The sequence below is a fragment of the Pan troglodytes genome, chromosome 11 (genome assembly GCF_028858775.2).
Source record: "Pan troglodytes isolate AG18354 chromosome 11, NHGRI_mPanTro3-v2.0_pri, whole genome shotgun sequence".
Lineage (NCBI taxonomy): Eukaryota > Metazoa > Chordata > Mammalia > Primates > Hominidae > Pan > Pan troglodytes.
Genome location: NC_072409.2, coordinates 94,430,366 through 94,454,083, shown reverse-complemented (window position 1 = coordinate 94,454,083; position 23,718 = coordinate 94,430,366). Strand labels below are relative to the sequence as shown.

At 39.1% G+C, this 23,718-nt stretch overlaps 2 protein-coding genes, 1 long non-coding RNA gene and 1 pseudogene across 3 annotated transcripts in view; 2 read left to right on the top strand and 2 right to left on the bottom strand.

The window, feature by feature from the left end:
- Positions 1–81: 81 nt before the first annotated feature.
- On the top strand, positions 82–1,170 carry LOC742651 (interferon alpha-1/13). Its single transcript, XM_001152509.6, has one exon. The coding sequence runs from the start codon at positions 212–214 to the stop codon at positions 929–931; it is 720 nt and encodes a 239-aa protein (XP_001152509.2). The 5' UTR covers positions 82–211; the 3' UTR covers positions 932–1,170.
- A 12,972-nt stretch (positions 1,171–14,142) lies between these two features.
- MIR31HG (MIR31 host gene) overlaps positions 14,143–23,718 on the bottom strand; it is a 105,754-nt gene continuing 96,178 nt past the window's right edge. Inside the window, 1 exon segment of the long non-coding RNA NR_132736.1 lies at positions 14,143–15,825. This is a non-coding gene — a long non-coding RNA (MIR31 host gene).
- Positions 15,365–15,949, top strand: LOC100615035 (interferon omega-1-like; annotated as a pseudogene).
- The window catches only part of IFNE (interferon epsilon), a 31,113-nt gene continuing 23,015 nt past the window's right edge, over positions 15,621–23,718 (bottom strand). The window contains exon 4 of the mRNA XM_054657982.2: positions 15,621–15,825. The gene's annotated coding sequence lies outside the window, so the exon portion shown is untranslated. The remainder of the gene's footprint in view (positions 15,826–23,718) is intronic.

Genomic DNA, 23,718 nt, shown 5'->3' with positions numbered 1-23,718 from the left:
TACTTTTTGATTATAGAGATATACATATAGTATATAAATAGATACATATTCTATCTGTGTTATTAAATTTTCACGGTGGGTTCAATTAGGAAAAAGATATCTAAAAAGTCTCTGGGAACAAGATGGGGAAGACAATAATGAAAAACGAAACATTTGAGAAACACAGCTCTAAACTCATGTAAAGAGTGCATGAAGGAAAGCAAAAACAGAAATGGAAAGTGGCCCAGAAGCATTAAGAAAGTGGAAATCAGTATGTTCCCTATTTAAGGCATTTGCAGGAAGCAAGGCCTTCAGAGAACCTAGAGCCCAAGGTTCAGAGTCACCCATCTCAGCAAGCCCAGAAGCATCTGCAGTATCTACGATGGCCTCACCCTTTGCTTTACTGATGGCCCTGGTGGTGCTCAGCTGCAAGTCAAGCTGCTCTCTGGGCTGTGATCTCCCTGAGACCCACAGCCTGGATAACAGGAGGACCTTGATGCTCCTGGCAAAAATGAGCAGAATCTCTCCTTCCTCCTGTCTGATGGACAGACATGACTTTGGATTTCCCCAGGAGGAGTTTGATGGCAACCAGTTCCAGAAGGCTCCAGCCATCTCTGTCCTCCATGAGCTGATCCAGCAGATCTTCAACCTCTTTACCACAAAAGATTCATCTGCTGCTTGGGATGAGGAACTCCTAGACAAATTCTGCACTGAACTCTACCAGCAGCTGAATGACTTGGAAGCCTGTGTGATGCAGGAGGAGAGGGTGGGAGAAACTCCCCTGATGAATGCGGACTCCATCTTGGCTGTGAAGAAATACTTCCGAAGAATCACTCTCTATCTGACAGAGAAGAAATACAGCCCTTGTGCCTGGGAGGTTGTCAGAGCAGAAATCATGAGATCCCTCTCTTTATCAACAAACTTGCAAGAAAGATTAAGGAGGAAGGAATAACATCTGGTCCAACATGAAAACAATTCTTATTGACTAGTACACCAGGTCACGCTTTCATGAATTCTGTCACTTCAGAGACTCTCACCCCTGCTATAACTATGACCATGCTGATAAACTGATTTATCTATTTAAATATTTATTTAACTATTCATAAGATTTAAATTATTTTTGTTCATATAATATCATGTGCACCTTTACACTGTGGTTAGTGTAATAAAACATGTTCCTTATATTTACTCAATCCATTATTTTGTGTTGTTCATTAAACTTTTACTATAGGAACTTCCTGTATGTGTTCATTCTTTAATATGAAATTCCTAGCCTGACTGTGCAACCTGATTAGAGAATAAAGGGTATATTTTATTTGCTTATCATTATTATATGTAAGATGTAAGTAAAAATGACCTTTCTCTAAACCAGGTTGTATGTTGTACTCAAGATATAAAGCTGAATACAATAAATCTACTTCCTACTCCCTTGCATATTTGGTTTTTGTATGGAATAAAACTAAAAATGGTAATCATACTTAATATCAGTTATCCTAAATACTATAAGAAGAAGGAGCAACTAATGATTTCTCTCAGCAGCGGGTAAACTGAGACACGTGAGGAAATAAAAACAAACAGATATCCTCAATAAGTTGACTGGTAAACATCTAGTAGAAAATGTCTATTGCCAGTTGGATATATGAGTTTGCAACTTACAAGGAATGCAGTTGCTGGGGGTTCATACATGGCAAGCAAAATCCCAGAAATGGAAGTGCTCATGCGTGGAGAGAGTGTAGACAGAGAAAAGGACTTAAGCAGGATTTTGAGGACCTTCCACCTTTAAAGTGAGGGAAGAGAAGAGACGCAGAGGAACCAGAGGTGGTGTCCCTTATATTAGACTAACAACAAGAGAGATTGGTGATTAATATGGTTTGGATCTGTGTCCCTGCCCAAATCTCATGTGGAATTGCAATCCCCAGTGTTGGAGGTAGGGCCTGGTGCGGGGTGACTGGGTCATGGCTATTTCTCATGGTTTAACACCATCCCCTTTGGTGCTGTCATGGTGATAGTGAGCTCTCCTGAGATCTAGTTGTTTAAAAGTGTGTGGCACCTACCCCTACCCTTCCTCTTGCTCTCGCTTTACCTTCCTCCCTGAAGCCTCCCCAGAAGCAGATGCTGCCATGCTTCCTGTATAGCCTGCAGAATTGTGAGGCAATTAAACCTCTTTTCTTATAATTTACCCAGTCTCAGCTATTTCTTTGTAGCACTGCAACAATGGACTGATACTGTGATAAAAGTGTATTTAAGAAGATAAGTGTGCTGGGAAGATGAATCAGTAGATTTTCCCAAGATAGGGATTAAAACTGCCCAGTAATTGGGAAATAGATGGCATTGGCAATCTTAGTGAGAGAGCTGGTTTGGTGGAATTAATAAGTAGAAGTCATACTGGAGTAGGATCCAAGTAAGAGAAGTTAGTGACTCTGACGTGAAGATGGAAATAGAATGGAATTTGAAAAGAATGTGGATTATTGTTTTTGTACACAGTTTTTTTTCTTTTTTGCAGTATATTTTTTCTGGATAGATTTCGTGTAACTGATGTACTGGCAACCATATTGATATGTTTAGTATATTTATGTTAAATTAAAATGTTTAATTACAATAATAATTTTTCATTTTTTAAATAAATACTACTTTGAATATCAGTAAGCTGCCTTAATTCTGTAGGTGGGAATAGAAAACTAATTCAATCCATCATCACAATATTTAATTAATACTGATAATATAATGATTCCTGGACCTACTGGCTTTATTAATTAAGTTACTTAACTTGCGTAATTGTAACACTGGTTTACTATAATTTTACTTCAGCTTTTAACACATTTTATTTTCTGGTAGAGCTCATATATTACTTCTTGGCAACTTTTCCTGATGTTATGAATATTACAATCTTATGCCAATCCAAAAATAACTAAATTACCATCAACATAAAGACTGAAAACTTCCTTCACAAATTAATAATGAAAAGGGAATCAACGAATCTCTGTCTCAATACTTAAGATAAAGAAAAAATTGGTCATAACCAACTGAAAATGCAGTATGAACCATGGAAATTCAGAGAACAAGAAAGAATTGTGTAGAATTCACAAGAAAAAAAAAGATTTAACAATTATAACTGGGCCGGGTGCTGTGGCTCATGCCTGTAATCCCAGAACTTTGGGAGTCCGAGGCAGGAGGATCACGAGGTCAGGAGATCGAGACCATCCTGGCTAACACAGTGAAACCCCATCTCTACTAAAAAATACAAAAAATTAGCTGGGCGTGGTGGCAGGCACCTGTAGTCCCAGCTACTGGGGAGGCTGAGACAAGAGAATGGCATGAATCCAGGAGGCGGAGCTTGCAGTGAGCCAAGATCATGCTACTGCACTCCAGCCTGGGTGACAGAGCAAGAATGCCGTCTCAAAAAAAAAAAAAAAAAACAATTATAACTGAAACTCAGAATACAAAACTGACAAAATCACCCATAATTTACACTATATTACAAAGAATTTGACACTGAAATTTCATTCTGCTTACATGTATGTGTGGTGTTAAGAAACTCAATCTCTTTGAGCCTGAGTTTTCTCATAAATAAAATGGATTCAGAAAATTTATATAGTTGTGATCATAAAGGAACACATGCAGTTTAAAGCACCTACCACAGTATCTTCCACCTTGTTGCCTGGTCAACATGGTGAAACCCTGTCTCTACTAAAAATACAAAAATTAGCTGGGCATGGTGGTGGGCGTCTGTAATCCCAGCTACTCAGGAGGCTTAGGCTGGAAAATTGCTTGTACCCAGGAGGTGGAGATTGCAGTAAGCTGAGATCACACCTCACTCAAGGAGTTAAACGATGATAAGTATTTTCCTCCTTTTCTTCATACAGCTGTAGATAGGAATAGTATTTGTCTTTCTGTAAGATTTTTAGGATCTGTGGTGTCATACCTTTCAGGAATTGACCTTCAAAGGAAGCAGCCTAAAAAAAAAAACCCACAGATTCTGTCATGAACTGTAGAGAGGCTGAAAAATTGTCATTCCTCACTTCAAAGTGTCCTATTTATATTCAGTCAGGAAATGGTGGCTTGTATAAATACCTGAGACAAGAGAATAATCATGCAGATTGATGCGCAGAAGACATGTGATGTTTCTTGACTGATTATGGCACCTGGCACATTCTCTCTCTGGCTTTACTCCCTTCACCTTCACCAACAGAACAGAAACACAGAGCTGTTTTCTGTTCTGTTGTGGTTTCAGCTTGATGGTTTCCCTAAAGATCAGAGTGCCACAAGTGCTAAGCAGAAGTGAAATAAAATTTCTAGGTTTTGCAGAACCACCTGCAAGAGAGGATTTCCTGAATTTCCGCTGAGTATGATGTAATAGTAACTTAATGAAAAGGAAAGAGAAAGCAGAATGTAATTTATGTGCAGTCTCCTGAAAACCTCTCAGGGGATCACAGCCCCTGGTAGCCAAAGGTGACAAGGGCAGCCACCAAGACTGGAGGGCTGATTTCTGATCTATGCAGAAACCCATCACTTCTGGGCATTTCTCTTTATGCTGCAAAAATTATGCTTCTTGGCAAGAAACGATGCTAATGCTGTCATAAGCCTGTTCCTTACCCTTGGTCTAATACAAAGAGAATCAGTTTCTGGCTACCATCAGGGCATGCATTTTTTGGAACCGACAGTTATAGGGATATAGAGAGAGATGTATTCCTTGCCTATAGACCACTGTGCATACCAGCCTCTAGGATCACCCTCTCCACATACAACGTATGGGACTCCAGGGGACAGGCAGACCGACCAATCTTGACTGGAACTTAATAGTATCCAGAACAAGTTCGTGTTTAATAGTGCATTAAACAACTATTAATAGTACAATTTTAGTTTCACAGATCATTCCTATTATTAGACTTCAAACATTAACAAATAAAATAATATTCTCATTGTCACTTTGAATTATGATCTTGACAGTTCTTCCACTTAATAGTAAAAACTCTGCCTTGGTATCAAAAGAGAGAAGTCTCACAAGAGCTAACGAATGTGAAAGAATAGTATTGTTACCAGAGAGCTAGTGAGGTTTATTCATTCAAAGTGTATCAATTCTGGTATGATTTGAGGTGTATTTTTGTAATCAGCAATATATTTTCATTGAGATGTTCCAACAGGATGTCTGTGCGAATTCTTGAGTTAGCAGCAAGGAAGAGCCTGAAATTGCAGAGGAGTCTCTTCATGTATCCCTCAGGCCACACATTGTGATATATATATATGTACATATATACACACATATGTATATCACACATTATGATATATATATGTACATATATACACACATATGTATATCACACATTATGATATATATATATGTACATATACACACATATGTATATTTACAGTTATTTTCTTGTTTTATAAATATATGGTTATTATTTCCTTAATTTATATATACACACTAAAAAAGGGACTGGGTGCCGTGGCTCACGCCTGTAATCCCAGCACTTTGGAAGCCGAGGTGGGTGAATCACTTGAGTTCAGGAACTCAACACCAGCCTGGCCAACATTGTAAACCCCATCCCTACTAAAAATACAAAAATTAGCCAGGCGTGGTGATGGGTGCCTGTAATCCCAGCTATTTGGGAGGCTGACACAGGAGAATCTCTTGAACCCTGGAGCCAGAGGTTGCAGTGAACTGAGATGGCGCCACTGCACTCCAGCCTGGGTGACAGAGCGAGACTCCATCAAAAAAAAAAAAAAAAAAAGAAAGAAAGAAAGAAAGAGCAGAAAAGGGAATACTCTCCTAAATCTCCGTAACACATATAATCTAAAAAGCAGAATTCTTGGAGTATTCTGGAGAAAACTGAAAAATAAGTCACCCTTCATACTGAAGATAAGTCTCATTTGTATATTCAGTCAGGAAACAGTATCTTACAGAAAAATCTGGAAGAGTTTATTTTCTTAAACCTAAGTGAAATAGACATACCATTCATTTGCTGATTCCAATACCCAGCACAGTTCTCTCCTTCTTCCCCAGCTTTTCTGGATCTCATTCTTCACTCCTATTGAAGCTCGGAAAATAATACGCCAAAGTGAAGATCTAAGAAGCAGCCTCAGAAGCAAAGTTTCTCTCTGGCCTTCTCCTGCCCTCCTGTTTGTCACCCCTCATCTCCCGAGGCTAGCCATAAAAAGTAGAAACTCTCTTTCCCGAGGCTGGTAATAGAAACCAGAGCCCTTTCCCTCCAAAGCCAGCCATAAAAACCTATAAACATTACTTGAACTTTCCCTCACCTTTGTGTGTAAGAACTGAACTGGCCATAAAGAAATTCTCTGACCTGCCTTGTTTGATTGTAGATACTAAGACCCCCATTCCAAAAAGGGCTCTGCCACATACCCAAGAGGAAGGAATGGTGCATGGAGAGGCCAAGAAGTATCTGACCAGAAAGGCCTTGCTGGGTTTCCCCTACTCAGAATATTAGCATTAGATGATGCCCTTTTTGTCTAATCACATTTCTGCACAGCTGCCCATTCCTCATGGAATGTAAGCATAAAAATGGATAGTTTTTTCCTGTACTTTGGGTCTTCATTTTGAAGGCTTCCATAGTTATATAAAACGATGATTAAATAAACGTGTTATGCTTCTTGCTTGTTAACCTGCCTTGTTATAGGCATGTCAGCTGTGACCCTTTTGATAGGAAGGAAAGAGATCACACTATTTCTGCCCTTATAGTTCTGATGATGAAGATGGGATGTCTGAAGCACCTGACTCACCTATTGATGAGGTCCTGGGACAACTGATAAAGAGCTGGCAAATAAAGGTAAGAATTTTTACCAAGGTGAGTTCTGAATCTCAGCCTGTAGTTTCTGGTCAAGAACTAAAGGTAAAAATTTATCTTTATATCTTACTTTCCAAATGCAGGTCAGCAGGAGATCATTTGTTTGAACTGTTCTCTTATGTAAATTTGGATTTCAGGGACCCATTTGTTATTGATCCTTTCCCTTCAACGAACAGCTGTCATTTTCCTGTTTTGTGTCCTGAGAACCCAGCTTGGCTTGCTGCCTGTCAGGACACACTTTGGTGTGTGAAGGGGGCTAAACAAATGTTGGAGGCTCCCATTAAAAGCTTACATATTGCCTATTGCAAGCTCTCAAGGCATCTAAATCTTTCTTTCTTTTGGCTATTTGTGGGGGTAGCTCTGAATTTTGAGAGGGCTGCATCTTTGCATTTCTTTGATGATGTCTCATGTATCCTTGGTTAAGTCACAAAAGACTTGGTTTCGGTTCTGAGTCGCTTGGTAGGTATCGTTGTTTTAAAAGAAGAGAAAAAAAAAGAAAGTTTCAAACATTAGAAATATTGGTTGTTTTTTCTTGCTGAAATCTGATAAGGGATTTAAAAGTATTTTTTTAAAAGAGCTCTGTGGTCAAATAATAGCTTAATTTAAAGCTGATATCCAGGCTACCATTTTTTTAAGAGTCTTTCTGATTTTCTCCTTAGGCTCTTGTTTATCCTATGGGAATTTTTTTCAGTAAACTTAAACTTTTTTTATTATAAACTTGATTCCTCTGTTTGCTTCCTTTCTTGTAGGCAGGATTTTTACCGGTAAAAAAAAAAAAAAAAAGTAAAACTTCATTGGCCTTTTTGGGAAGCTTAAGACCTCCCCAGTCTGGCTCCTCTAAGACTTGTTCTTCCATTTACTTCTGCCCCTCCTTCCTTCTGCCACCTTCAATCTTCCATCTAGGTCTCTCTTATCATCGACAAGCCCCTGCCTCTGCATTTAGTGGTCAGTGGTTGGAAAATTACTAAGCAGAAATGTCAGAGTTCTGGCTACCACATAAAGGGAGGTAGAGAAGACTTCTAGAAAGCCTGGGATTCCTTGAAGACTGAAAAAAAAAAAAGGTGCCACAGACCCCCCGACTACATGGAGTCCTCTGTCTTCCTCAGGAACCCCAAGAGTCATGGGTGGGTCCTTCTTGCATCTGGAGCTCTGCTCTCCCTTGCCTTGAGTTCCCTGATCTCTTTGGCTTTTGGGGTATCAAGGGTAACTTCACACTGTGAGAGAGCCACCTACCTGCCAAGACCAGAGACAGTGGGCAGGTCTGTTCTCTGTATAAGTCTGTCGCCTTCCACCAGCTTTTTCTTCAGAGCTAAAAGGAGGAAATTTCCTGGAAAGAACTGACCCAAACACTGGAATGAGCCCATTTCTTTAAATTTCATGTCCTAGAGAGGGGAGATACTCCCAGCTTCAGGCAGGACATGTCCTCTTTGGACAATGGGCAGCTCCGGGGAGAGAAAGGGGCAGGAGGTGTCCCTTGCCTCCAGCCTATGCAGCCTCCCAGGACCTCCTGACTCGTCCCTCACTCTACTTACTGCAGGTCACATGGAAGTGAGAGCCACCCCATCTGACTGTGGCACTTCAAGGGAAATCAGGAAAACTGTCCTGATTGAAGGTACATTAACTCTTTAGCGTAAGTTGTCAGTTTTACTAATTTACTCCTCCTATCAGATCATGCCCCTCGACTTTATAATTGAGAAAATTCTTACTTTCCCTTTGAATAAGGAATGAGCTTGCATCAGTTCCATCTTGATTCAATAGTTAGAGAGAGCACTAACATGAAGTAACTTCAGAGAATATAGTGACTGCCACAGGTGTCAACAGGGTAGAATTGAGAGGCATCTTGGCAATATTGCAATTAAAGAAGTAATCATGGTCAGTTGCTCAGGCAGCCGGGCAGGCGTTCAATTTAGCAGGGATCTCTCAACTCTGACTCAGGTTAGAAACCCAACCATTAGATTGTTTCTCTTCTATTCGTGGGTTAGAGGGCCCTAATTTACATGTTAAACCATTTTTCCTTTCCTCCTCCACCAATTGTAGGGAACCAGTTTAGCGTCAGGACAACATCAACATTTTTTAATTCACTTGGTTCTGTCCTTTGTGATTGCCTAATTAGCCTTTCAAATATTAGAACCCCTTCCATTCTTGGGTAACTGCTTACATTTTAATGTAATTTTTCCCTTATATTTATATTATAATTTTACCATATTTATATTATATGTAAAAGTTCTGATTTGGCTTCATATTGTCACCCTCCCCTGAAAAATCTCTATAGCCATATCTCATTTCATATCTCACAGTTTTCAACTTGTTATATATAATCTACAGTATTGGGGAACCCAGTAGCAGGTTTGGAGGCACCTAGGCAGGGGGAGTGGTGGGGGCACTGAGTGCTGGGCCGCTGGCCCTGCCCTCGTCCCACTGAGGAGACAGGTTTTACTGCTCCCAGGCCCACCTCCACCCAGGAACATCTAGTCCACCTGAGAAAAGGTGTGGGGAGGCAGGGATCAGTGCCCGGTGCCCAGAGAGACATGGCGAGGTATCACCATGCAGCACCCTCTGGAGATAGTCCTGTTTTTCAAGACTCAGAAGCAGGAGTGTGCATGTGGCCTTACTTCCACCCTTCCTGCCAGGTGAGTCATGAGCTGTAGGGGTGTAGACCCACTGATGTCCAGTCTGGCATCAAAATGCAGTAAATGAAGGGAGTCCTGCCTATACCTCTATGTCCATTGAGCTGATAAAGAATGCAGGAGCTCATCTGTGACTCTGTTTAGAAGCTTCCATGTTCTGACTCCTTCAGGAAGAGACTGCACCAGACACAGGACTCTCATTTGTTCAAACAATGAAAGCGCACATCATGCACTGGAATAAGCTGGAAAAGCCAGCAGCAGCCTGAGAACGTGGAAGGAAGACAGAGATGTTTAAAGCATAGACATCAGTGTCAGGTACTCAGGAGATGGAATAATACCAAAGAGCAGCATTAAGTCAACTGTTCAGATCATTCTTATCAGAAGGAGAGAAGATGAAGTGGATTCTGAGAACACAGAGTTCTGTTGAGCTGTGGCCAACATCAGTGTCCATGGCATCGGTAACACTGACACCACAGCAGCCTGCAGAATATTGGGAAGGATGGGGGTTAGTCCGTTCCCAGATGCAAACTTTTGATTTCTCCCTAGAACCCAGCAAGTCATCACAGTGCAGGGAAAATTATTCATGGGGACAGTGCAGTCCAAGGGATCTCTTAAATTCTGCTCACAATGCAGCCTTCTTTAAAGACCAACAATACGAAGACAATTCTTGAACAGAAGGGTCACAGGAAGACCCCCCAGTAATGACATTTCATTCTATGTCATTTCCTTGTAACACTGATGAGAGAAGAAACTGACTGCCCACCAGGGCCTTGTCTGTGTGGAGTTCTCCCCATGCCTGCATGAGTTTTCTCCAGGTACTTCAGTTTCCTCCTGCATCCCAAATATGTGCATGTTAAGTTAATTGGTTTGTCTAAATTTCTCCAGTCTCAGTGAGTGAGTGTGTGTGTGTGTTTGAATGTGCCCTGTGATTAAATAGCTTCCTGTCCAGTGGGGTTTTCCACCTTACACCCTGATCTGTGAGGATAGGTTCCTGCCACCCTTGACCCTGAAACGGAATAAGTGGATTGGAAAATGAATAAATGAATGAAGGAGTACAAATGATTGCAAAACAAAAATTCATAAAGCATATGACACTTATATAGATGCACAACAATGCATGAAAGTGCTCAGTGCGCCCACCATATTTGTTTCTGTTTGTTTTGGAACTGCTTGGTTCTAAGAGGTGTTCCTTACAATTTTCACTTTGTAAACATTTATTTTTTGATAAAACCTTCTATAGTAATATAGACTGGAAAATATCATCTATTGTAATGCCAACCATAGACAGCCAAAGACAACCATACTAAGCAATGTGGCTGAGTCTGTAGTTAAAGCCAGATCTTCCTTGGCAAGCAGCCCTTTAAAAGCATTCATTTTGTGTTGCAATTGTAGCCGTGAGACAGCAAAATACCTAACATAACTAACTCCATTTTGTTTACGGGGCGTACACCCATTCTTGCACGTAGGTTGGGATGATTTTAGAGCAGAGATAACGTGCAAAAACAGCAATCATGTAATTTTTAAAACTAACTCTGGGATTAAAGGAGAAGAATGTAAACTAACTATGTTACCTTAAAGATTCATAGGAGCATTGTGACCTGACAAAGAACAAAGAATTTTTCAAATTCCTTGGAGCTGTGCTGGTGCCCAGTTGTCTGCTATTGATCGTCACCTATTTATCCTGACCCCCTTCCTCTTCTGCCTGCCCTTAACATAAAAAGAGCCTGAAATTTGTACCGTCTTAAGATGGTATTTGAAGATACTAGTCTACTGTCTTCTCAGTTTGCAGGCTTTCCTAATGAATCTGCTTTCCCCCTCAACATCTCTCTTCTCTTGAGTTTGGTTTTCGAGAGATGAGCAGCTGAACCTGGGTTCATTTTCACTAACAAGGAATACCTGAGGCTGAGTAATTTATAAAGAAAAAAATGTTTATTTGGCTCACAATGCTGCTGGCTGGAAGACTGGGCATCTGGTGAAAGCCTCAGGCTGCTTAGATGCTATACAGTTTAGATGTTTGGTGGAGACAACTGAGATTTCTATACTTTACATGTTTGCTGGGGATAAACATCTAAGCATCACAATCTTGGTCATATGAATGATCTTTTCAGCACTCACAACTCAACCAATGGACCGAAAGAGAAAGAGGGGAAGAGATTCTTCACTGGACACAATCAGTACACAAGATTAAGTCCTGAATGGGCTGGGGATAGAAATATCCTTCTCCTTGGCAATAAGAGCAGCAGGCTGACCTGTGAGTGCTGAAGGAGGAGAAAGTCAGAGTCCATATGGCTGGGCTGTCCCAGAAATTATTAGTTGTTTTCTCTTTATTCTTAAATACACAAGAAAACTCAAGAGTAAAAAATAAATTGGCTTCTAGGAGTTTGCAGTTGATAGGTTAATAGAGTTGTTTTAGTATATTTTTGAAGAAATCACTAATTAAATGTTATGATTTTTTTTTTAATTGGCAGACAAATCTACTTCATTTTACTACTTAAAAGATATTTCGTTGGCTGGGTGCAGAGGCTCACACCTGTAATCCTGGCACTTTGGGAGGCTGAGGCAGGCGGATCATTTAGGGCCAGGGGTTCAAGACCAGCCTGGCCAACATGGTGAAACCCTGTCTTTACTAGAAATACAAAAGTTAGCCGGGCATAGTGGTGTGCACTGATAGTCCCAGCTACTCCAGAGGCTAAGGCACGAGAATCACCTGAACCCAGGAGGTGGAGGTTGCAGTTAGCTGAAATTGCGCCACTGCACTCCAGTCTGGGTGACAAAGCAAGACTCTGTCTCAAAAAAAAAAAAAAAAAAAAAGGAATGTATTTCATCTACTTTTCCACTGAACTTAAGGCAGTCAGTTCAATTCATTTACACTACACCCCCTGTTGCTCTGTAAAGCAATAGACAGCAACCATTTGGCATTCAAAATGCATCTCGGAATCCTAGTCATCTCACTCTCCCTGCTCCATTGATTTGATGTCCTCTTCTTTACTTTCTATGTTCATATCTATCCCCCACTTCCTTTAAAGGACCCTTCCAGAAAAGCCATTATATTGATTCTCCCTAAAGTTTTCACCTTGCACAATTGGTGTGGTCAGAATAGTTCATCCCTCCAGATTTATATTTCTCTCCAAACAGTTGTATAAAAGGGTGTAATCCAAATAGTGTTATTGAGAAGACAGAGTTAGTATTTTTAAAATATCTTAAAACAGCCTGGCATGGTGGCTGATGCCTGTAATCCCAGCACTTTGGAACACTGAGGCAGGATGATCGCTTGAGCCCAGGAGCACCAGACCAGCCTGGGCACATGTTGAAACCCTGTCTCTACAAAAAATTTGAAAAATTAGCCAAGCATGGTCGTGCACGCTTGTGGTCCCAGTTACTCAAGAGACTGAGGTAAAAGGACTGCTTGAGCCCAGAAGGTCAGGTTGCAGTGAACCGTGATCGCACCACTGTACTGCAGCCTAGGTGACACAGTAAGACCCTGTCTCAAAAAAGAAAATCTTAAAACAGTGGATGGTTCCTATTAGGCATGCAATAAATTTTGGTGTTATTTTTAATATTAGTATTATTATTAATATCATCATCCAGATTAAAATAGAAACTTTTGGGATCATCCAATTCTATTTCTATTAATTCCAGGTTCCTCAAGCCTATCTTATCGTTGCCTGGGTGGATTTATTAACTAGGTAGAGTCTTCAGACAAGCTTAATGTCTAACACTCTGCCAGAGAGCATTGTTGGTGTTCTAGCAACTGCAGCCTGGTTGTCAATCTTTTGGGAGTTGGTTGGTGTGACTTCTGCCTTCTCTCCAGAGCTGATCACATGTGGATTAAGTGAAAGAAAGTCAAGTAGCTGATCTTCGAAAACTCTCTAGTCCCCAATTTTTGCTGCATTGAAGTTTGCTAACTTACACTTTGCAGTTAGTAAGGGGAAAGTCACTCCCCTTATTTCAATTTCATGACAATCAGAATTGCTTCTGTTTTCTTTCTCCCTACAAACAACTGTCAAGTAGTACTTTCTACAAAAGTTTAAATGAGAAACAAGAAAAACACGAATTTTGGAAATTATAGAGAAAAGCAGTGTAGCTCTCTTGCCTTTCTTTTACTTTCCTTTGTTTGTGTTACTTCATCATGAATTAGAATATAATGTGGTAGCAGCAAGACAAACTGCCCAGTAAACCACTATGTTAAAAAGATGTTCTAAAAATTCATTTGTTGTTGAGCTTTAAATTTAAAATGAAGAATCACAAATCAGTAAAGGAAAGATGGCTATGAGTATTTAATGTGATAGCATGGGGCTCACTGCCCTGCACCGTCAAAGTTTCATGTAGACAGAGATGTAAGAAACTTCAACAGATCACACTGAACTAGTGAACAACTGAGGGTCACCAGTTTCTGTAATATGAGCCTCTAAAGAGAGGCAGCAGCATCTTTGACTCTCCTGTGCATAGCTCATAAATTTTAAGCATAAAAACTGTTAATAGTTTAAAAGAATTAAAGATAACAAAAGAGTTAAAGAAAGAATAAAAGCTGTACTTGGTGAAATAAAAATTATTTAACTACTGAAGATAAAATGATTACAATTGGATAATTCCTTTACCTACTTAGACAAAACAAACCTTTGTTATCAGCGTTCTAGGGCTGTTGAGACTTTGATACCTAGGGCACGGGTCAGAAGAAGAGGAGGTCACCACTGACAGCATATACTCCTTCACCCAAATATTCTAGGAGCAAGGACAAAGGTCACAAAGGATTTATTGTTTTGGCAACAAAGAAGCAAGAACCTCCTTGGAAAAGGAGTTCTAAAGTCATCAGGATGTGGTGAGCCTGCATTTAGGGAGTGACTTGATGTGATAAATACCTTGTGAGTCATCAGTGCTGAGGAAAAAACATTATTTTAAGATTAAAATTTCCACACCCATATGCACCTTAAAAAAGGAAAAAAAAAAAACAAACCAACAGAATTTCTTTTAGGGGTATTGGCACAGCCTGAGGAGTGCTATATTTCTCCAGTAAGAAAATAATGCAAAAAAGGCAATGTTCATTGATCTAAGCTTGAGCCCTCAGGGAAGCATAACCACATGAACCTGAATGAATATATTCTAGAAGGAGGGAAGCACCAGAGAAGTTCTTTCACTAATAACCATCAACGTCTTCTGTGAATCAAATTTCAAACAAAGATAGTCCTAAAAAGTTTAATTTCCAGAGATAGGTAATTTCCTAACTGAATACAGAAACCCATAGGGCCCAGGGATCCTGATTTCCTATGCAAAATGGAGGGTAAAACTGGAGGCTAGGATCTGGGCTAAAAGTATATACTTCTAACAGTAGCACAAAGATGTTTCTGAAATCTGATCGATCAATATTCATTTGGATTGATATATCTTAAGTTTACTGGGAATATTGAACATCCATTGCAAAAATCAAGAGTGTAGAGTGATGACCTCCTTTTAGGTCATGTAGAACAAGGTTTTTCAACCCCCATCCATGGACCGGGGTACCGGTCCTGGCCTGGTAGGAACAGGGCCGCACAGCAGGAGGCAAGCAGGCCAACCAACAAGCATTAACGCCTGAGCTCTGCCTCCTGTCAGATCAGCAGTGGCACTGGATTCTCAAAAGAGCAGGAACCCTATTGTGAAGTGCAGATGCGAAGGATCTAGGTTGTGGTCTCCTAATGAGAATCTAATGCCTCTGAAAACATTCCCTCCCTGAACCCATTTTTCGTGGAAAAATTATCTTCCACCAAACTGGTGGCCAAAAGGTTGTGGATGCTGATATAGAAGACATGTAAATGAAAACAATAAATGGAATTACAAATTTAGAGAAATGCTCAGAAAAATGAAAACTATTTGTGCTCCATTAAAGCCATGCATAGATAGAATGTCTTCATAGAACCTAGGATCCAAGGTTCTATGAAGACCTCAGCTCAACCAGGCCAAAAGCATCCTGATTTCTCAATGGCCCTCCTCTTCCCTCTACTGGCAGCCCTAGAGGTGTGCAGCTGTGGCTCTTCTGGATCTCTAGGATATAACCTGCCTCAGAACCATGGCCTGCTAGGCAGGAACACCTTGGTGCTTCTGGGCCAAATGAGGAGAATCTCTCGCTTCTTGTGTCTAAAGGACAGAAGTGACTTCAGATTCCCCCAGGAGAAGGTGGAAGTCAGCCAGTTGCAGAAGGCCCAGGCTATGTCTTTCCTCTATGATGTGTTACAGCAGGTCTTCAACTTCTCACACAAAGCGCTCCTCTGCTGCATGGAACATGACCTTCCTGGACCAACTCCACACTTTACGTCATCAGCAGCTGGAACACCTGGAGACCTGCTTGGTGCAGGAGATGGGAGAAGGAGAAGCTGGGGGCAGTGGGTGATTGAGGGCTCTACACTGGCCTTGAGGAGGTATTTCCGGGAATCCATCTCTACCTGAAAGAGAAGAAATAAAGATTGTGCCTGGGAAGTTGTCAGAGTGGAAATCATGAGATCCTTTTCATCCACAAGTTTGCAAGAAAGATTGAGAAGTAAGGATGAAGACCTGGGCTCATCATGAAATGATTCTCATTGACTAATCTGCCATATCACACTTGTACATGTGACTTTGGATATTCAAAAAGCTCATTTCTGTTTCATCAGAAATTATTGAATTAGTTTTAGCAAATACTTTATTAATATCATAAAGCAAGTGTATGTCAAAAACATTCAGCTCCTGGGGCATCCGTAACTCAGAGATAACTGCCCTGATGCTGTTTATTTATCCTCCTTCTTTTTTTTCATGCCTTGTATTTATGATATTTATATATTTTATATTTTCATCTTCACATCGTATTAAAATTTATAAAACATTCACTTTTTCATATTAAGTTTGCATTTTGTTTTATTAAATTCATATCAAAGAAAACTCTGTAAATGTTTCTATTCTAAAAACAATGTCTACTTTCTCTTTTTGTAAACCAAATTGAAAATATGGTAAAATGTATTAACTCATTCATTTCATTCCTATTATATGTATAAATTGAGTAAATGGCAAACTGTGGGGTTTTCTTAAAGAAATACAGGTGAATAAAGCAAACACAGTTTCTCTCAGTCTAAGAGGGAAAGAGACGTAAAAACAGGACAAATATTTATATTATTTCAATTATGTTAAATGCTACAAAGAGAAGTAAAGAAAAGTGATGTTCTCACATCAGAAGCTTTAGGTATAAATGGTGCTTGGACGGGAAAAATATTAGATATCCTTCCTAAGGTGCATGGGAGATATGTAAGTACACGTCTTATTGGCAGGTGGGAATTATGTGTCTAGAATGCCATGGGGGAAGGTGTTAATTTGGGGTTCTTTATTTTATGTCTGATTATCGGGGTACGGGAATGGATGTAGTCACATAAATAGAGGGGACAATGTGATGAGGACATAAACTTTATCCTGCAGACCCTCAGCAGTTAAAGGAAGGGCTGAAGAGTAGAGTCTGCAAAACGCCCTGAGGCTGATAGCCAGTGCAGTTAGAAGACGAAATAGGGAAGAATCAGGGAAAGACTAATCAGGAAAGGATGGTGGTACTTTCAGGGAAGGAAGACCAAACTATCCTAGTGAATCTGAAAACAGAAGTCACTGGTGACCTTGACCAATGATGGAATATATGGTTTAGTAGAATTAATGGAACAGAATTAATGGAACATTCCTTCTGAAACTATTCCAATCAATAGAAAAAGAGGGAATCCCCCCTAACTCATTTTATGAGGCCAGCATCATCCTGATACTAAAGCCTGGCAGAGACACAACAAGAAGAGAATTTTAGACCAATATCCCTGATGAACATCGATGCAAAAATCCTCAATAAAATACTGGCAAACTGAATCCAGCAGCACATCAAAAAGCTTATCCACCAAGATCAAGTTGGCTTCACCCCTGGGATGCAAGGCTGGTTCAACATATGCAAATCAATAAATGTAATCCATCACATAAACAGAACCAAAGACAAAACCACATGATTATCTCAATAAATGCAGAAAAGGCCTTCGACAAAATTCAACAGGCTTTCATGCGAAAAACTCTCAATAAACTAGCTATTGATGGAACGTATCTCAAAATAATAAGAGCTATTTATGACAAACCCACAGCCAATATCTTACTGAATGGGCAAAAACTGGAAGCATTCCCTGTGAAAATTGGCACAAGACAGGGATGCCCTCTCTCACCACTCCTATCAACACAGTATTGGAAGTTCTGGCCAGGGAAATCAGGCAAAAGAAAGAAATAAAGGGTATTCAATAAGGAAAAGAGGAAGTCGAATTGTCCCTGTTTGCAGATGACATGACTGTATATTTAGAAAACCCTATTGTCTCAGCCCAAAATCTCCTTAAGCTGATAAGCAACTTCAGCAAAGTCTCAGGATACAAAATCAATGTGCAAAAATCACAAGCATTCTTATACACCGATAACAGACAAACAGAGAGCCAAATCATGAGTGAACTCCCATTCACAGTTGCTACAAAGAGAGTAAAATACATAGGAATCCAACTTACAAGGGATGTGAAGGACCTCTTCAAGGAGAACTACAAACCACTGCTCAGTGAAATAAAAGAGGACACAAACAAATAGAAGAACATTCCATGCTTGTGGGTAGGAAGAATCAATATCGTGAAAATGGCCATACTGCCCAAGGTAATTTATAGATTCAATGCCATCCCCATCAAGCTACCGATGACTTTCTTCACAGAATTGGAAAAAACTACTTTAAAGTTCATATGGAACCAAAAAAGAGCCTGCATTGCCAAGACAATCCTAAGCCAAAAGAACAAAGCTGGAGTCATCACGCTACCTGACTTCAAACTATACTACAAAGATACAGTAACCAAAACAACACGGTACTGGTACCAAAACACAGATATAGACCAATGGAACAGAACAGAGGCCTCAGAAATAACACCACACATCTACAACCATCTGATCTTTGACAAACCTGACAAAAGCAAGAAATGGGGAAAGGATTCCTTATTTAATAAATGGTTCTGGGAAAACTGGCTAGCCCTATGTAGAAAGCTGAAACTGGATCCCTTCCTTACACCTTATACAAAAATTAATTCAAGATGGATTAAAGACTTAAATGTTAGACCTAAAACCATAAAAACCCTAGAAGAAAACCTAGGCAATACCATTCAGGACATAGGCATGGGCAAAAACTTCATGACTAAAACACCAAAAGCAATGGCAACAAAAGCCAAAATAGACAAGTGGGATCTAATTAAACTAAAGAGCTTCTGCACAGCAAAAGAAACTACCATCAGAGTGAACAGGCAACCTACAGAGTGGGAGAAAATTTTTGCAATATACCCATCTGACAAAGGGCTAATATCCAGAATCTATGAAGAACTTAAACAAATTTGCAAGAAAAAATCAAACAAACCCATCAAAAAGTGGGCAAAGGATATGAACAGACACTTTTCAAAAGAAGGCATTTATGCAGCCAACAGACACATGAAAAAATGCTCATCATCACTGGTCATGAGAGAAATGCAAATCAAAACCACAATGAGATACCATCTCACACCAGTTAGAATGGCGATCATTAAAAAGTCAGGAAACAACAGGTGCTGGAGAGGATGTGGAGAAATAGGAATGCTTTTACACTGTTGGTGGGAATTTAAACTAGTTCAACCATTGTGGAAGACAGTGTGGCAATTCCTCAAGAATCTAGAACTAGAAATACCATTTGACCCAGTGATCCCATTACTGGGTATATACCCAAAGGATTATAAATCATGCTCCTATAAAGACACATGCACATGTATGTTTATTGCGGCACTATTCACAATAGCAAAGACTTGGAATCAACCCAAATGTCCATCAATGATAGACTGCATTAAGAAAATGTGGCACATATATACCATGGAATACTATGCAGCCATAAAAAACAACGAGTTCATGTCCTTTGTAGCGACATGGATGAAGCTGGAAATCATCACTCTAAGCAAACTGTCACAAGGACAGAAAACCAAACACCGCATGTTCTCACTCATAGGTGGAAATTGACCAGTGAGAACACTTGGACACAGGGTGGGGTACATTACACACCAGGGCCTGTTGTGGTGTGGGGGAATGGGGGAGGGATGGCATTAGGAGAAATACCTAATGTAAATGACGAGTTAATGGGTGCAGCAAACCAACATGGCACATGTATACATATGTAACAAACCTGCACGTTGTGCACATGTACCCTAGAACTTAAATTATAATAAAATAAATAAATTTTTAAAATGCCTCTGTGATTTTGATAGGGATTGCCTTAGATCTGTAGATCACTTTGGAGAACATGAAGATCTTAACAATGTTAAGTCTTCCAATACATGATGGATATAAATAAATGTCTTACCATTTATTTTTGTCATCTTTAATTTTTTCAGCAGTATTTGATAGTTTCCAGTGGATATGTCTTTCACCTCCTCGGTTAATTTTATTCCTGAATATTTTATGCTTTTTGATGCCATTGTAAATGAGAGTATTTTCTTAATTTCCTATTAGGATTATTCATTGTTAGTATATAGAAATACGACTGATTTTTGTTTGTTGATTTTGTATCCTGAAACTTTGCTCTATTCATTTATAAGTTATCACTGTGTGTGTGTGTGTGTGTGACCTTTAGAATTTTTTACATATAAGACTATGTCGTCTGCCAACAGAAATCATTTTATTTCCTCCTTTATAATTTGGATGCTTATTATTTGTTTTTGTTGCCTAATGACTCTGGCTAGGACTTCAAATACTATCGATAAGTAGAAGTGATGAGAATGGCATCCTTGCCTTTTTCCTGAGCTTAGAGGAAAATCTTTTAGGTTTTTACTATTGTGTATGATGTTAATGGAAGGATTTTCATATAATAGCCCTTATCATGTTGAGGTAATTTCCTTCTATTCCTAGTTTATTGATCCTTTTTTTAAATCATGAAAGGACACTGAATTTTGTCAAATGGTTTTTCACCATCAATTGAGGTGATCATGGTTTTCCCCCCTTCATTCTGTTTATTTAGTTTCTTACATTGATTTCTATATGTTGAACCATGTAGCCATGGTGTATAATCCTTTTAATATGCTGTTGAATTTTGTTTGCAAGTATTTTGCTGAGGGTTTTTGCCTCCATATAGACTCATAAAATTAGTTTGGAAGTGTTCTCTCCTCTATAATCTTATGGAAGAATTTGAGAAGGATCATGCTAATTCTTTTTTGGATGTTTGGTAAAATTCTCCAGTGAAGCCATTTGGTCCTGGGCTTTTCTTTTTTCAGAGGCTTTAATTATTGATTCAATCTCCTTATAGTTCTATTGTGATTTTTTATTTCTTTGTGATTCAGTCTTGGTAAGTGGTGTTTCTAGGAATTCGTCCATTTTTTCTAGGTTATAAAATTTGTTGGAGTATATGTGTTCATAGTTGTCTCTTATGATCCTTTTTTATTTCTGTGGCATCAGTTGTAGTGTGTCCTCTTGTATTTCTTATTTTTGTTTTATGAGTCTTCTCTCTCTCTTTTTAAAATAATCCTAGTAAGGGTCTGTCAATTTGTTGAACTTTTTTTAAAAAAACCGACTCTTAGTTTCAGTGATTTTTAAAAATTGCTCTTCTATTCTCTATTTTATTTATCTTTGCTCCAGTTTTATTATTTCCTTTCTTCTGCTAGATTTGGGTTTTGTTTGTACTTTTCTTTAGTTACTTAAGGTGCAAAGTTCTATTGTTGACTTGAACTCTTTCTTCTTTTTTTAGTGTCAGCTTTTACAGCTGTAAATTTCCCACTTAGCACTGTTTTCACTGTATTGCATGGGTTTTGGTATATTTTCTTTTAATTTTCATTTATTAAAGATTTTCTAATTTCTATTGTGTTCCTTCTTAAATTCTAGTCTCATTTAGACACACATTGTTTTCTTTTTGTTTTCATGCATTGGGATATGAAATCAGACCACTTTTATTTTCTGGGAAAATGAAATGAGAAAGAAAGACACCGGGTGTTGCCCAACACTATCTAGAAACAATGTACATTTCATTTGTTTTCATCATATTTACATTCCTTTATTGACATAAGCTGAAAATGAAAATGAAAAAAGTCCAGGAATGGCAAAACAAATTTGCACAGTACAATATCACATGAAAAGGGAATATACATATGACCCCAACTTGTTTCCTAGTTCACTTGGTCCAACAATCTGAGTGAACAAGGGAAAAACATTTCATTCCCAGTGTTTGACAGACTAAGAAAAATAGCTTTGGCAGAATTATCCTGCATTCAAAAGATATGATGATTAGGTTGAACTCTAAAATCCAATAAAAATGTGTTGACTGTATTAACTAATAAAAGTTCTTAATTTTGCAAAATATATTTTTAGAAAGAAAGCTCATTTACTATGGAAACTCTGGTCTCAATTTCAAAACTTTGAGCATTTTAATTGTTTAACAATATAAAGAGTTAAATCATTAAAACTAATGAATACTAAAATTTACTTGGTTTATTTAAAAAACGGCTCCCTTCTGGTCTCTACCCTCATATAGACATGTTGATTTTATCATGGTATCATCTAAATGTCATCAAATGACATGAAACCTAGGTTTCTGAGTGATGGAAAATGAATTTACAGCTCACACACACACTCTGGGAAGTCGGCCTCAGTTGACAAAGGCAAGAAAGGTGGGAAAATGATGATTTTGAGACACAGAACTACTACCTTCAAAAAGTAGTGTGTCTAATTACTGTGAGCTGTGTGAATCAGGGATAGTTAGTTTAGACATGTGGCTCTATACATGACAGCAGGCTGGTTAATTTCTATTATAAAAAAGTAGAGGGCAAACTAGAGATGAAGTCATAATATAGTTTAACGTAGTACTATGCAAAAGCTGAAAATTATGTTGCACTTGCATTTGAATTCCCAGCCATATATTTCTTAAAGGAACTAGATATCTAGCACATTTGGCAATTAACTCTATAAGGATTATCGACACTCAGTAAGAGAAGAGTGGAAATATTAGCCATTGTCTATTATAATCCTAGCAAATATGGCCTTAATGAAGGAAAATAATGTGGTCACTCATGAACACCTTTTAGTATGAGGAGGAAATCTGAGAAATTGCTTTAGTAAAAATTATTTATTGAGTACATTAGACTTGGTGCTGAGGATAATGCTGTCAATAAGACAGAGTCCAGTTACTAAAGAGCTGATTTGCCAAAGGTGGTCCCATAAATACCATACAAAGAGAAAGAATCTAGAGGACTGAGGCAGCTTAACTTCCTATGCAAAAATAAAAAAGTAAAACCAAGGCTCAGGATTGGAGCTATAAATTAATACTTCACACATGATACAGTTTGGATGTGTTCCCATCCAAATCCCATGTTGAATTGTAATCCCCAGTGTTGGATGTGGGACCTAGTGGGAGGTGATTGGATTATTGGGGCTGATTTCATATTAATAGTTTAGCACCATCCTCTCAGTGCTGTCCTCACAATAATGAGTGACTTCTCACGAGATTTAGTCATTTAAAAGTGTGCAGCACCTCCCCACTCACTCACTCTCCTGCTCTGGCCATGTGATGTGCCTGCTCCCGCTTCCCTTTTGGCCATAATCGTAAGTTTCCTGAGGCCTCCCCAGAAGCTGAGCAGATGCCATCATGCTTCCTGTACAGCCTGCAGAATCATGAGCCAATTAAATCTTATTTCTTTATAAATTATCCAGTTGTGGGTATTTCTTCATAGTAGTGTGAAAACGTCCTCATACTACATGATAATATTCAGTATTTATCCAGTTATAAGTTTAGGACAAATATGTGTTTTTGTTTTTGTTTAATAGAGTCAACTTGGTCTGGAATCTGTATTAGTGTATTTTTACACTGCTGATAAAGATACCCGAGACTGGGTAATTTACAAAAGAAAGAGGTTTAATGGACTTACACTTCCAAGTGGCTGGGGAGGCCTCATGATCCTGGCAGAAGACAAGGAGGAGCAAGTCACATCTTACATGGATGGCAGCAGGCAGAGAGAGAGAGAGCTTGTGCAGGGAAACTCCACCTTATAAAGCCATCAGATCTCATGAGACTTATCCACTATCATGAGAACAGCATGGGAAAGACCTGCCCCCATGATTCAGTTACCTCCTACTGGGTCCCTCTCACAACATGTGGGAATTCTGGATGAGATTTGAGTGGGGACACAGCCAAACTATATCAGAATCTATAAACCCCCCTTATAAAACTATGAGACTTATTCACTATCAAGAGAACAGCACAGGAAAGACCCGCCCCCCATGATTCAATTACCTTCCACCAGTTCTCTCTCAAAACACATGGGAATTGTGGG